This window comes from Staurois parvus, unplaced genomic scaffold, assembly GCF_062004578.1.
Source record: "Staurois parvus isolate SC_StPar_1 unplaced genomic scaffold, SC_StPar_1.0 ptg000031l, whole genome shotgun sequence".
NCBI lineage: Eukaryota > Metazoa > Chordata > Amphibia > Anura > Ranidae > Staurois > Staurois parvus.
In genome coordinates, this window is record NW_028317827.1 from 7,694,879 (window position 1) to 7,710,228 (window position 15,350).

The window sequence follows — 15,350 nt, forward strand, 5'->3', positions numbered from 1 at the left end:
GCAGAGCATTCCGCCGGCTCAAAGGCTCTCATTTTCATTCTTCAGAAATTGATCAGAGTGTCAGGTGACACTTCAGCTTGAGACAGCTGGGAAATGCTGACAGATGAACAGACTGATGATTACTCAGGGGATTCCACGTCAGACAACACCAGAGAAGGACTGTGATTTACCAAAATATAATTCGGTATACTTCCTTGGGGACAACTTTCCACCCTGGCCATCAATGTATTAGCTGATCTTGAAATGGTAAGCAGCAGGAAACAGGACACCACATCTGATTTGATGCAACTACAGGACAGCATCTAACCATCACACCAATTTGAGCTTGATGGACATCCCATTCCCAAACCAGGGGCAATAATATGGAGTTGTCCCCCTCCCCTTTTGTGGCTATGATGGCTTAGTCTCTTGTTAAGCCTTTCCATAAGATTTTCGAGTGTGTTTTTGGGAATTTGTGCCTAGTCAGCCAATAGAATATTTTTGCGGAAAGGTACTGATATTGGTTGGCTCACAATCAGATCCATCCCAAAGGTGTTCAGTTGGGTTGAGTCAGAGCTCTGTTCAGGCCACTTAGTTTCCTCTATGCCAAACTCATCAATCCAAATCTTTATGGTGCTGGCTTTGTACACAGGGGCACAGTCAAGATGTAACAAAAAAGGAACTTGCATGATCTCAGCTTTTAACTATGTGTGATTGGGCCCCATAGCAAACCAATTAAGGGGCCCACTGTCTGCCGTCTAGTGATGTTGTATGCTAATTGCTTTCACTGCAATTGTATAGAGCAGTGGATAAAGACGGACTTGAGTGTGGCCTGAGATGTCTAGCAAGCCACACAATACCATAAAATGTGCATCAGCACACAGCTATAAACATACTGTGTGTTCTGTTGTGTTGCACTGCAGCGCATCAGCAGAAAATGTGCATGTCCTGAGAGGTACGTTGGCAGCCTATTCATAATGAATGGGCTGCCCTAACACAACATACCTTAACATGCGTGCATTAATGTACCGCAGTCAGGGGCAGACTGACCATTTGGAAACTTGGGCACTGCCCGAGGGCCCGGGGTCAGTAGGGGGCCCCATGAGATGCCCCTGGTACCCTTTCATAGGCTTTTTTGAGTTTGGGCAAGGACACAGGGGCCCCATGATCTCCTATTGCCCAGGGGCCCCATGAGTTGTTAGTCCGCCCCTGACTGCAGTGTACCATATAGGTGTAAACAGCCCCTTAAAGGTTGTAAACCATTACATTTACCCAGTGTGACTGGCCTCAGGTGATGCACAGAGATGAAACAAATCCTCCTACAAGTTGTACCTGTTTATCTGCAGTCTTCTCTTCTCCATATCCGTTCAATGTGTTGAATATATCAAGCTTATCTTAAAGTTCAGAAAAAAGGGGGCAGAGACCTGAACTTATACTCTGCAGAGCTCAGTAAGGAGAGCTCTGAGAGATGATTGGAGGGAAGGGACCCCCCCCCCATTCCCTTTACATAGCACACAAGAAGAGAGTTGAGGCTGTCAGTCACAGGCTGTGTGCTGAAAATCCCTCCCCATCACCATTTTTCTCTTGGTGTCAGGAAAGGTTATCACAAGTGACAAGGCTGACAGCAGAGGAACAATGCAGCAGACAGAAATGATGCTCTTAATTAAGACAAGTAGACACTATAGACATATATGATTTGTTTGTATTTTCATGTCTGAGGTTTACAACCAATTTAGGGGTTGCGGTAATGCATGGTAAATAAAATCACTAAATGCAATGCATGGCATTGTGAATGGCACTCCAAATGCACAGTACAGTAGAGGCCAATGTACAGCGCAGTGCACCACAACACTCTTACTGTATATTGGGGTCATTTTTTTGTCCCTTGCGGTACATTTGCACGCTGGGCGACTTTTGAAGAAGTACTGTACTAAAATGTAAATCTTTCTTTAAGCAACCTTTAAGCTTTTCCTTTAAAATAGAAGTTTCTGTTTTTTCTTTTTTTATACTTCTAGATTCTGAAATCAATGAAAAAAAATAAATTGCCAATATACAGTTTAAACATATATCTTGTAATAGAACTCTACACACTATGTATCATATGGGATGGGACGGCGGCACAGGCTTGAACACTTCTTAAAATTCAATCAATATGTCTTTCCACGCTGTATATTTGCCTGCTTTGCATAAGCCTGATAATGGGTACTGCTTATAAAAACATATTTCCATGCTCCCTGTCAGCGGTAAACGAGATAAGATATATGCACTAAATAGGCGTATTGTGTTTGCCAGCCATTTTGTTAGGCCAGCTCAATTTGTCACATTTCCACCGCTCACATTATAATCTGTGACAGACAATATTAAATGCCTACCGTTTTGGCGCAGGTTATAAATGACTTTCTTTCCGAGCTCGTCCGTGGCCATCCAAAATGTAATAGCACATTCATTTTCACCTTGCATGCTACAGAAAATAGATTTATCCTCAGAGAAATCTGAAGGGATGAGAAGGGAAAGAGACAGCTGAAATAAAATGCATGACATCAAAACAAAAGGTCTGATGGATTGTCATGTCAAGTTTGAGCTCACCAATGGTTAAGATGGAAGCAGGCGGAGAAAATTGCCAGAGAAAGTTCAATATTTCTTTGGGGGTTTTTTTTTTTCTGTCTTGGTTACAGGGACATACCTATGTCTGGCTTTGATTATTCTTGTCTAAGTACATTCCGGATATGTCAGTCACCACTGCTCATCTAGAGCACAACATGGCCGCCTGTTCGGCAGGCCTTAACAATATAACTTGGACTGAGCCAGAAGCACATAATAGTCTCATTTGTGTTAAAAGGCAACCGAGTGTTTTCTATTACTTCCAGTTACCTGAAGACACTTCGGTCTTAGAAAAAATTCTTTATCAATGGATAGCGATACCCCAAGGCGGCGTCTTACCATGCATGGCTTGCTATAGATTGTCACAACAGTTGGAATCACTTAAGTAAAGAAAACAAGGAATGTCAACTCTGTGAAATGTGATTCTCTTGCAGAAAGAAGAGGAAAAGTTATTTATGGTTAAGGTCTCTCTGAGTGATGTATTACTCCCTGCTTAGTGGCAGATACACGTTGATAAGATCCTGTACATGGTTGGAGAAAAGGTTGTAACCATGGCTGAAACAGCTTATATATTTTATGTGTTTTTAAGGGAAAGTCACTGAGTGCTTTCAGTAAGAATTATTTGTGTGCCTGTAATGTAATACCCACCTGAAACTATTTTTAGATTTAGTTTCAGCATTTCTACATATTTGTTTCATATGCAGAATTTAAGGCGACAATGTCACTGGGTTATAAAAAATGCAGCAAAGAACCGTCTGCAAAAAGAAGAGGATTTATACTGACCTGTCCCAACATCCGTTCCTTTGATTTTCGCTCTGTTCAAGAGCTATGACCATGTAGCGCCAACCCCCAAAGGGGCTGTTGGGTTGCCCAAGTTCTTTCCTATTCAGTGCGGAGGCAGCCAGGCACAAAGCTAATAGTTCACTCATTCCAGCTCAGAAAACAGTCTAGGAGATGTCTTTTTGAGGTTTATTGCTGTAAAACTTTACCAGAAGGAGAATAGTGTGGAATGGGATGTTCAAAACCGGGAGAACACAGTGGTTACTGCTAGTGGCTATAATAGCCGTTAGCAATAATCACGTGTAAAATCCAACAGGCTGGTTGTATCCAAGTTGGTCAATCAAACAACGTGGGTACATTCAGCCTGCCAATACATGGATCGAATCTTGGGTGGTCCTTGTTGAACTGTCATAAATTCAAACTGTCTATAGCTGGCCTAATACCCTTACAGTTGATGACCACAAGGGATGTTAAGCAGGTTCAGGGCTAACTGGAACAGTCACTATCCACAGCTGTAGACCATGGAGGAAGGAACTACAGACCAAAGTGAGGGAACAAGGCGTCCAACACTCATGGAAGTGTTTCGGATATGAATTGACCATTGCCCTGCAACAGAGTGAAATTTGGAGCAATAGGCTTCAGGACAGATGAGTATAAAGCTTCTTCTTTTCCAGGAGATGCTTTCCTACGTTCTTTTAGCCCAGTGACGGAGTTGCTTTAAGCCAATAAAGGTAGAATTGATCAATTTCAGACAGTGCAGTCAGTACCTTTGTTGAATGATTGTTGTCACCTTAAAGTGGTTGTAAAGGCTTAAGCATTTTTTACTTTCATGCATTCTATGCAAGAATGTAAAAAACCTTCTGTGTGCAGCATCCCCCACAGCCCCCCTTTACTCACCTAAGCCCCCTCTTGACTCAGCGATGTGTACTGGAGTCTTGGCTATCCCAGGGCTCCCTTTTCTCATTGGCTGAGACAGAAGCGGGAGCCGCTGGCTCCCACTGCTGTCAATCACAGCCAGTGAGCCAATGAAAAGAGAGAGGGGGTGGGAATGAGCCATGGCTCCATGTGTGAATGGACACACGGAGCAGCGGGTGCCCCCATAGCAAGCTGCTTGCTTTGGGGCACCCGACAGGAAGGAGGGGCCAGGAGGGCCAGCGGGGTACCTGAGAAGAGGAGGATCCAGGCTGCTCTGTGCAAAACTACTACACACAGCAGGTAAGTATAGCCTTTAGAATCACTTTAAGCATTACAGACCTTTGTGTTTATGTGATAGAGTGACACTAAACGAAACCCTTTTTTTCCACAAATAATCCATGCACATCCACTACTTAGTGGCCCTGTAACTCATCTTTAATTAACTTGTTTTTTACTTTGTTTTCCTGCCTCCTTGTCCTTTGTGATCTCCCAAACATTTCCTTTTCCTCTCACTTTTATTTGTTTGGAACGAGCAGTGTGCATTAGTTGTGGTCATGTGCACTGCTCTAGGCACACTGCAAAATCCATCGTCCATCTTGGGTGGAAACAAGAGAGGATGGCTACATTCTTACATATAATGGGACTGTAGTGAAAGAATGTAGCCAACTTTGAACAGAAATTTGGATCACAGCAGCAACAGCAATAGAGGGTACTTTTTTGAGTTAATAATACATAATTGAATGATTTATTTTTAAAGTCAGAATTTAGCATCAGTTTAATCATAAATTGGTTATTGGACAATCTCACTGCAGTCAATCGAAATTGAGCTTTGGGGGAGTTGCAGCCATCATTCTGTATTGTCAGAGCTGTGGCAGTAATGGAGAGCTTTGATTTAATTGTACATTGGGCCATTTTCAATTCATGTCCCCTGTCAGTTAAATGGAATGAAAAATCAGCATGTACAGTCAATTCTTGCTTCCTGACAGAACCGCTTTAAAAATTCTACAATGCCAATTCCAAAAAATTTGGGATGCTGTGTAAAATCTACATAAAAACAAAATGCAATGTTTTGCAGATCTCATAAACTCATATTTTACGCGCAATAGATAACATATGAAATGTTTAAACTGAGAAAATACCATTTTAAGAAGACAATGTACCATTTTAAGAAAACAATAAGGTCATTTTGAAATTGATGGCAGCAACACGTTTTAAACAAGTTGGGACATGGCCATGTTGACCACAGTGTAGCATCCCCTTTTCCTTTAACAACACTGTCTCGGAACTGAAGAGATAAATTGAGTTGAGTTTTGGGAGAGGAATGTTGTCCCATTCCTGCCTGACATAGGATTCTAACTACTCAACAGTCCTGGATCTTCCTTGCCATATTATTTCAAGATGTGCAAATATTTTCTATTAAAGCGGACAAAAATGCGTACCCTACAGCACTCCAGGAATCAATTGCCAAAGGAAGGACAAGGGAACCAGGACCAAGATGGCCTATGGATGGCGTTTAGGAGATGCAGCCCTCCTCAGATAGGGAAATCAACAACTGGAAAAGAGCAAACAGGAGGTGCAAACCCCTAGTGCATTATCCAAGGTTTATATAAAAGTAAAAATGACGAAAACATGCTCACAAACATAGCATGTATGTAAAGCTTTGTAAGAAGGTGGAGATGGCCATAACAATGGCAGGGTGTCCGACTAGTGTGGTAGGTTTTCTGACGTGTTTCGGGGATGAGTCCCTTTCCTCAGAGCTAGTCCCTTTCCTAGTTATGACCATCTCCACCTTCATACAAAGCTTTACATACATGCTATGTTTGTGAGTATGTTTTCATCATTTTTACTTTTAAACAAACCTTGGATAATGCACTAGGGGTTTGCGCCTCCTGTTTGCTCTTTTACAAATATTTTCTATTGGTAAAAGGTCTAGACAGCAGGTAGGCCAGTTAAGCACCTGGACTCTTCTACTACGATGCCATGCTGTTGTTATAGATCAGTGTTTCTCAACTCCAGTCCTCATGGACCCCCAACAGGTCATGTTTTCAGGATTTCCCTCAGATGAAACAGCTGTGGTAATTACTAAGGCAGTGAAACTGATCAAATCACCTGTGCAAAATAATGGAAATCCTGAAAACATGACCTGTTGGGGGTCCATGAGGACTGGAGTTGAGAAACACTGTTATAGATGCAGTACAGTGCTTTGCCAGCTTTTGTTGCTATGTCCCAACTTTTTTTTAGATGTATTGCTGCTGTGACAGTAGGCAGGTGAAATCACCTGGTTGCGTCCTGGATGGACGATACATTTGTCCAAGGTTTAGGCTCTATGTAGATTCGTTCTACTAGGGGGAAGTGCTGAGCCCTTCAGCAGTGAGGTAATGAGCCCAGCTGAAGGTAGTGGGTTCATTAGGGCCTCTATAAAACTTCCCAGCCTGCTTAGGGAGTTGCTCCATCCTGGAACCAGATCTGTGCCTGAGTAGACTGGGGAGCACCATACTTATCGGTGCGGTGAGACAAAGGCCTGTGTGGCTAGCCTCAAATTGATAGGGACTGGGTGTAGCATAAGGCTGTACCTAGTGGATAGCTAGGGAAGCTACTGTATAGTAAGTGGCCAAGTTGGCAAGTATTTAATTTCATGTTTCTTTTTGGTTTTATGTTTTTCACCTACACTGCTCTTTTGCTGTGCCTGTTTTTTTGTGTTGTGAACTCACCCAGGGGGTCACACACACACTGCTGAGCAAACCCCGTTACACTGCCATCAAATTCAAAATTACCTTTTTTTTCTTAAAATGGTACCTTTTTAAACATATACGTTTAAACATTTGATATGCTTCCTATTTTCTATTGTGAATAAAATATGGGTTTACTAGATTTAAAAATCATTGCAGTCTGTTTTTATGTAGATTATACAGTGTCCCAGCTTTTTTGGAATTGGGGTTGTAAAAATGAGGCAGATACCCTGAGCTCCATCCACATTAACAGCCTCTATTGGGCATTTGGATTCCAACAGCTGCCGCCAGTCATTCAGAATATTCGAACAGTGCCTGCATCTCACTGGATGCATGTGCTGTTTGGCCGACGATTTTACAGACTCATTCAACTCAACTGAACTCATTCAAAAGACTCATTCAACAAAAATCAATTGAACAATCAACTGTTGGCAAGCAGAATGGTGCCAGTGGGGCCAAACACTACTCATATTTTGGCAAAACCAGCAGGAATCAGCTGAAATGTGAGCAGTATGTGGCTTACTTAACACAGAATCCTCCATATGCACAAAACCAGATGAGATGACGTCTTTTAGTGGCTCTATTTTATTGTGACATCATTTGGTGCCAGGGATGACATCATCCCTATGTAGGATAAAAATAACCCTGTGAAAGAATATCTCTGAAAGCTTTCTTGCAATACCAGTTACGACAAGAATACTACTTACTACAAACTTCTTACTACGAACCTTGATCTTTGCTGACCATGACATCCATTAAGTGACATGTCTCTGCACATGTTGCTGTTTTCTCCTCTTCTGAAAACAGATGGCATTCTACACAGGGTCTAGAACAAACAACATACAGCTCATCGGTCACGAAGAACGAAGGCAACATACGTGTCCCAGCCAATGCCGAGTCAAGCATTCCATTGTGAACGTTCGCAGGATCTAAGTCATTGTGCTGAAAACAGCTTTAAAAGGTCTCCACTATCTCATGAATTGCATAGATATCCTGCAGGCTAGCTTTGTCAGACAATTCTGTATGATAAACAGCTCTTTAGTCATTTTACCTGAATGTGATGCATATTCTTTTTTTTCATAGCTTAGATGTCATGTTCCAGACTCCTGACCTTGCTCCTGTCACAGCCTGAGGGCCCAAAATTCATCAAAACTCTATTTAGAGTATTGCATTAAAAAGGATCTGGTAAATAGGGCGATGCTTTAAAAATAATGAAGTGGCTCCATCTACATTTACTTACACCAAGGGGTCCTAAAAAAATCATTACCTGGGCCCCCCCGGCTCCCTAGCTTAAAAGAAATATCTGCTACTAAGACTTGCAATATTCTAAGCTATAAAAAAGATCAACAACTTTTGGCGTGGAGATTTCAGTGCAGTCCTGCTTTTTTAAATAGGTATTAACCACTTGCCCTGCAGAGGATTTACCCCCCTTCCTGACCAGACCATTTTTTAGAGCGCTGCGTTACTTTAACTGACAATTGTGCGGACATGCAATGCTGCACCCAAATGAAATTTACGTCCTTTTTTCACCACGAATATAGCTTTCTTTCGGTGGTATTTGATTACCTGTGTGGTTTTTATTTTTTGCGCTATAAAACTGACAATTTTGAGAAAAAAAACTATATTTTTGACTTTTTGCTAGTAGCCTCCCTTGCGGTCTATATTTCTGTGCTCAAAGCGGTACATTTTTTTGCATGGAAATATGTTGTTTTTTTTATTGTAGGCCTGTAATTTTTAGGAATAACTCACTGTGCACAGCCATCCAAAGCAGTGTGCCCGAGCTGACTGGGAGGAGAACTGTTGGTAAACAAAACAGTTCTCCTCCCTGTCGGAGATCCTTGGAAATCACTGGGCGCCTGCAAGTAATCACTGGCTGGGACCCTGTGATTGACAGCTGAGAATGGCGGCTGTGTAGGGCACGCACGCGGCTTGCACACACCCCCTACCTGGAGATTCAAAATCACGTATATATTTTTATACCCGTGCCACCCTGTAGCAGTATTTCTGCTATAGGGCAGACAAGAAGCGGTTAAAATTTGAAATTATTTTTTATTTAACACGGTGACAATATAAACTTTACAGTTAGTTCTAAGATACAGGTTAGGGGTTGATTTTAGAAGTTAGATTCAGGTTAAGAGTAGTGATCAGCTTGGGTTCGGTCCAAACCGAGAAGTCAGTTGTCATTCCTGGGCCAATGAGTTGCGGCTGGAACATTCCCTACCCCACAGCTACATGTACACAGAGGGGTGGGGATGCACATGTTATCACTGATGTAATACAAGGGCAATGTGGCTATATTATGTCAATTATGTCACTGATAAGTGACTTCCGGGTTTGCTCGAACATGGGTTCGAACTGAACCAAAACCAAACCCAAGTTCATCCCTAGTTAAGCGCAAAAGTACAATATATCTAAAGGCAATTCATTTTTAGAGTTTTGGATTAAAAAAAAAGGTTGTGCTTCACATATACTCTAGGTTTATGTAGTACCGGAGGTGGAGGTTAAATTATAGGTTACGTCAGTAAGTGGCTATTACTAATTCAGGTGGGATTCTTACATAACAAATACTGCAGATTGAAGTTGTGTGTGCTGAAACTCCGAGTAGAGAGATTACTGGAGAAGAAACTACTGCTTCAGAAACCAACCAAGTAAATTTTTAGAAGTCAAAAACTGTTATACCAGCACCTAACAATGCATATTAATTGCACTCGTAACTATCACAGGGGGGTTAGAGAATCGCCACCCCTGTGTATCTATTCTTGCCTGTCGAACCGAGTGGCATGGAAGAGAAGTATGTTTGGCTGGTGGGTTGTGCTTAAAATCAACCCATGGCTTTGACCTGCATGCAAAGAGCACAGGGTCGCTTTAAGGCCTCCTAACAGTACTATTTGCAGAGGACAGCCTCTAAATGCTGTACCAATTAGTGGCCGCTGTCATCCTATTATCTCTTGCCCTTGCCGAATTAAGAGATTTCCTCTGCCCAGTCTCTGCTTCTATGCCTGTGCACTTCGTGGTTATTGGTTGTTTTTTTGCATATGTATGACACGACCAGGGGCAGACTGACCATTTGGAAACTCGGGCACTCCCCGAGGGCCCGGGGTCAGTAGGGGGCACCATGAGATGCCCATGGTACCTTTTTCATAGGCTTTTTTGAGTTTGGGCAAGGACACAGGGGCCCCATGATCCCCTATTGCCCGGGGGCCCCATGAGTTGTCAGTCCGCCCCTGGACATGACAAGCATTGCACACATGGATTGGAGGATTTTCTGTCATTCTTCTTTGCAAATCTTCTCAAATTTAGTAAGGTTGGATGGGGATTGTTGGTGGACTTCCATTTTCAGATCTCTCCAGAAATTATATACATAGATTCCCTGCTGGTCAGCAGCTCTGAGGAAAGGAACTCGTCCCCGAAACGCGTCAACCATTTGACCGCATTTGGAACACCTTGCTTGCCGTTGTGGCCATCTTCATAATGCACATGCTTTTTAGATACATGCTTCATCTGTGAGTATGTTTTTTATCCTTTATACCTTTGAATAAACCTTGGATAATGCACTAGGTGTGTGCGCCACCTGTTTATTCTTTATCTACTGCCAGTTTCATACCTAAGCTCCACACCAACAACTAAACTCACCTACCAGCTTTTAGGATTAAAAAAACTAAGTCAACATTAACCCTTGAGCTGCCTGATCCCACCTCAGTCAAGCCTCCCCTATGCTAAATGCTCCAGGGAGGTACATTGTAAACTGTAATGTCAAACTACATGATTGTTCAGGGAAAAACAAAAGCTAAGTTTAAAATACCTTTCAACAGCAATTTACCTTTGAAAGTCACAGGGATCACCACAAGTTGGACACCTCTCGCAAGTATCGCCGGAGACGCCTGCGCCATAGCAGATGCACTTTCCGCACTCACATTTACCTCTTCCACTGCACACAATTCCACTTTCTGAGATACAGGGGTCTATGTTTGTAGTACAGTTACAGTACGGGCCGGTCCATCCACTGTGGCAGGCGCACTCGCTACATTCACAGTCTCCATGGCCTGTAGAGGTATCGTAACACAACACTTTAGGCTTGACTCACCAGAGATACTTCATAGTTATTGCAAATGATAAAGAGGCCAAAAGCAATTACAATTTGCATACCTATGAAAAATTTCAGCTTCTATTGATCACTAATTTTACAATATCAGATTGTGAAAAAATAAAAATGCACAAATTCTAATGCGGTGCTATATTTTTTCCAGTAGTTTTGTGTTTTTTATGTAAAATGAAGTCCTTACATTCAGTATCAATGGCCTTTTGTGTTAAAGATTGCCTTTATTCACAGACATCATCATTCTGTGCTATTATGCTTAGAATTTTTTAAAAATGTGATTGTTTTTACCTCCACATATAAGTCCCCTGTGCCGAACACAGGAAAAGTCATCGCATTCACAGCGAGGTCCATAGACTCGTCCATATATGGATGGATTACAGACGCACTGTCCACAGAAGCATTCCCCGCGGCCACTACACGCATCCGGTTCATTGCAGGAGCTGCTGTTCAGAGAGGCCTCATTACATTCGCACTGAGCTCCCAGGAAGCCTGGCTTACATATACACACTCCACACTCCAGCGAGCCATTTCCCTGGCTGCAATCAGGGCTCTCCTCCTCAGCTTCCGAATTGCATGAACAAGAGCACTCTGACTGAACCTCAATCTCCAGGCTCTCCTGAAGACCTAAAGGCTTTATGGCTATGTGCCGTGTTTGCTTGGCGCAGGAAGTTGAGTTTATAGTCACACTGAAGGAAACCTAAAGAAACAAATAAATACATAAGAATTAACTTTTATTTCCTTATGATGCATGCAGGCTGATGCGTCCATACATGTTTTCAAACAAGCTTTACTCAACTTTTGCCAAGATTCATAAATTGTTTTAATTGGGTTCTTTTGGGAAAAAAATGTGTAAATCATGGATGAAAAATAAGAGAATCTTGTTTGAAAACATTTATAAATTGCCCCCATTTATTTAGTCTTTCAATTGGTATGCATTTAGCTTCTACAAGCCGTACAGATTCCTCGGTGCTTTGATGGTAACAGATAAAACTTCAGGCATGTAAAAATGTATATCCTTTCCTAAAGTATAGACTATTCGCCCTACTTTTTATTGTATTTATTTATTTATTCATTTTTAATAAACTAATTGACCATCCAAATCCAATAATCCTAAATACCTACAATCCTTGAATGAATACAGCAAATGAAAAATTTTGAAACAAACAAATAAAAAAGTTAACAAACCAACGTAAAAACCAAACACTTAACATATATTTAATTTATTTTGATCCAATCTGAAAATAAAAATCGTTATAAAAACTTCCTATTAAACTAAGTCATCAGAGATAAATACTGATTTTATTTAAAATTATATCTGTTTTTGGGTTTACAGACATCAAATTGAAGCTAACAGTGTGCTGGTTCTAAAACATACAGTATTTGTGTATTTTTTACCTTTGATCTCTATGCTTATTATACAGTACACTCACATACAGTAGACGTATTCTTGTTTTATACTTTGTAATGCTTCATTTTCTGAACACTTCTAATCTCATTGCAATACATCATAAATTGTACTTTTATAGTCTTACTACATTTCTATGTTGTAATGTTTTTCACAATATCTTGTCAAAAAAAGGCATAAAAAAGTAATTGGTTTAGAACTGGGTTCAGTTGTTCCAACATTTCACTTGCTGTTTGCTTGTTCCGATTCAACAGATTAGACTCAGGTCACACCACTGTAATGTGACTTTGACTCAATTTGCAGTGTGATTAGGTAGTGCAACTTTGTATGTGGTTTGCATATTCTATGGGTCCAAATAGCACTATAAATTGTACCAAAGTAGCACAGGAACCTTTTCCAAAATTAATGCATGGAGTCACACTGATGTGAATGGGCACCATTGAAAATAATGTGATTTTTCTTGTCATGTGATTCTGTGCGGCTCAATTCGCTTCTGATATCGTGTGAACCAGGCCTAACTAGGCAATGAAGACATAAGGAGGGGGCAGATGTAGAAAATGTGGGCTTGAAGTCAATAGCAGCTTTCTCTCCTGATAAGAAAACAAGCGGATTGGTAAAAACAAAATCTGTAATTGTACAAAAAAATCTTTACATTCTTTAAAAAGCTATACAAAAGGTCAGGCTTTTTAGGTACCCACAGAGACAATATCAATAAAAGCAAATTATTTATTAATCATTTACAGATTACAGATTGATATGAGCATAAAAACATTATAGCAACAACTGTTTTTTTTTCTATTATGAAAGCCTCCATATAAGTAACTGCATACATCACCTACTATCACATCAGCATACTACAGTATGTTTGTAAGATATTGAGTTGAATTTAAACACATCCATATTGCTCTACTGTGTTTCCATATTATGATGCTGAGTAAGAGATTGAATAGAGATGACTCTACATAATTCTCAGATACAAGATCTGCTTCTTCAGAAGGATAACAGAGGTATCTCTATAACATACTACATGGAAATGCAGGGAAAGTGAGTTAAAAAAAAAAAATCAAAATGGAAACAATTTATTCTAAAAATGAAAATATATATTATACATACATCACTGAGCATATGTATTCCCTTCCGTTGCTTAAGCGTTGGATCTATCTTTTTGGGAAGGAAACTCTTTTTATTTCCCCTGAGATGCAACTAAAATCTTTAACACCCTCAGAGGAAGTCAGAATGATGAAACACGTCAGGGCGTGACCATCTGTGACGTCAGCACGCACGCTGGGACCACGAGGTGTGATCACACAACCGCTATTGCCGGGAATCTACAGGAACCAGTGTGTGGTGAGACTGTCACCAGCAGTACTAACGCCGGCCATTTTATTGGAATGTGAGTGCATTTTAAAAAAGGGGGGTTTTCAAGGCAATAAATATGTTTACAGTATTACACTATGTGGCTGTTTTATTTTTCCCATATATGGATTGATATCATCTAATCGGGCTGATGAGGAGATGGGAGCATAAACGATTGATATTCCATTGATTGAAGGTTGCTTTGGGTTGCTGGCTGATTATCCACCTGTCGTTTCACAACTATTCAGCATTAAGGCGATTGATTTTCTACTGAGTTTCCACTACTAGTTATTCACCAGCTTCTGGTGAGTGTTGAATTCAATGGGGTGATAATCACTTTGATGGTGGATCAATGCTACTTTAAAGAGAGATCACAATACTGAAATGAACTGAACTTTTTTCACATTTTTTCATTTTGGTGGAAGTTTCTTTAGTATTTTTTTTATCTTGATTGGATATTTTTTATGTCAGAATTATCCCTTTATGACAATTTATTATGACAGAGAGCTGTTTATGTGATTTATTTTTTATTTAAAATGGCTGCTTTGTTTCACTACTTAATATGTGTGATATTGTCACCACCAATTTAGCACGGAGATATAAGCTGGGGTTTCCAGCTTATATATATTGTTTGTAAAATTGTTTGTTATGTTTAATGCCAATGCAATGTTATATTCATCATTATATCGATTCCAGTTCTATGTATATGCTATTCTTTGGACCCTTTCTTTACAAGTCTGATATGCTCCTAATTGGTATTGCACCCTTCTGGTTACACTAGGTGGAGCTAGATTCCTAATGGTTAGACAGGAGCTGAATAGCAACTCAGGTGCAATAGCCAGAGGAGTCAAATTGTGGTCAGGGCTGAGAGACTCTGCAGGCCAGCTCCTCTGGAATTTCCCCCTGCTCTGAGGCTTTTGGAGGCAGGCCTTGGAGGCAGTGAATAGATCTGAGGAGTGGTAGGCTGCACCTTTTTGAGGGACCTCCCCAACTTGAGGCTTGGTAGGGGGCTGGACTCCCTTATGAGGTGTTAGTGTCTGCTCAGTAGCAGGAGTGTGGGGAGGGGAAAGGAGTGCATAGCAGGAAGATGTGAGGCTGGCGGAGGAAGGAGGCTGCCAGGAGGTCTGCTTGGATTGAGCCTGCCTGCAAGACAGGAGCTGGAAAAGAGGAAACCTCAGGACTCACTGGTCCCCTGAGAGAGGACCACCTGTGTGGCAAGGAAGGAGCAGCCCAGCTGATAGGACTGGTAGCAGCAGCCATTCCACAAGCTGTAAAGGAGGGGATCTGAGTGAGCACACCTGTACCTCCTGGGTGGATAGGGGAAGGAGCAATCTGGTGGGAAACCTTCAGATTGCTGGGTGAAGAGGAGTTCATCTGGGGTCTGGGGTACTACATCTGGAGCTTCTGGCTAGCACTCCAACAGAGACTGTGTCAGAGAGAAGAAGCTGTGAATAGTTCAGGAAGTTGTCCTCAGAATTCAGTTCCC

General features: G+C 41.3%; 1 protein-coding gene across 1 annotated transcript in view; it reads right to left on the reverse strand.

Moving 5' to 3' along the window:
* Positions 1-15,350, reverse strand: part of ITGB6 (integrin subunit beta 6) — a 107,425-nt gene that overhangs the window by 15,217 nt on the left and 76,858 nt on the right. Inside the window, exons 10-13 of the mRNA XM_089659907.1 lie at positions 11,392-11,800; positions 10,825-11,047; positions 7,733-7,830; positions 2,352-2,471 (exon numbers count right to left, since the gene is read on the reverse strand). Of these exons, the coding sequence (XP_089516033.1) occupies positions 2,352-2,471; positions 7,733-7,830; positions 10,825-11,047; positions 11,392-11,800 (850 nt within the window). The remainder of the gene's footprint in view (positions 1-2,351; positions 2,472-7,732; positions 7,831-10,824; positions 11,048-11,391; positions 11,801-15,350) is intronic.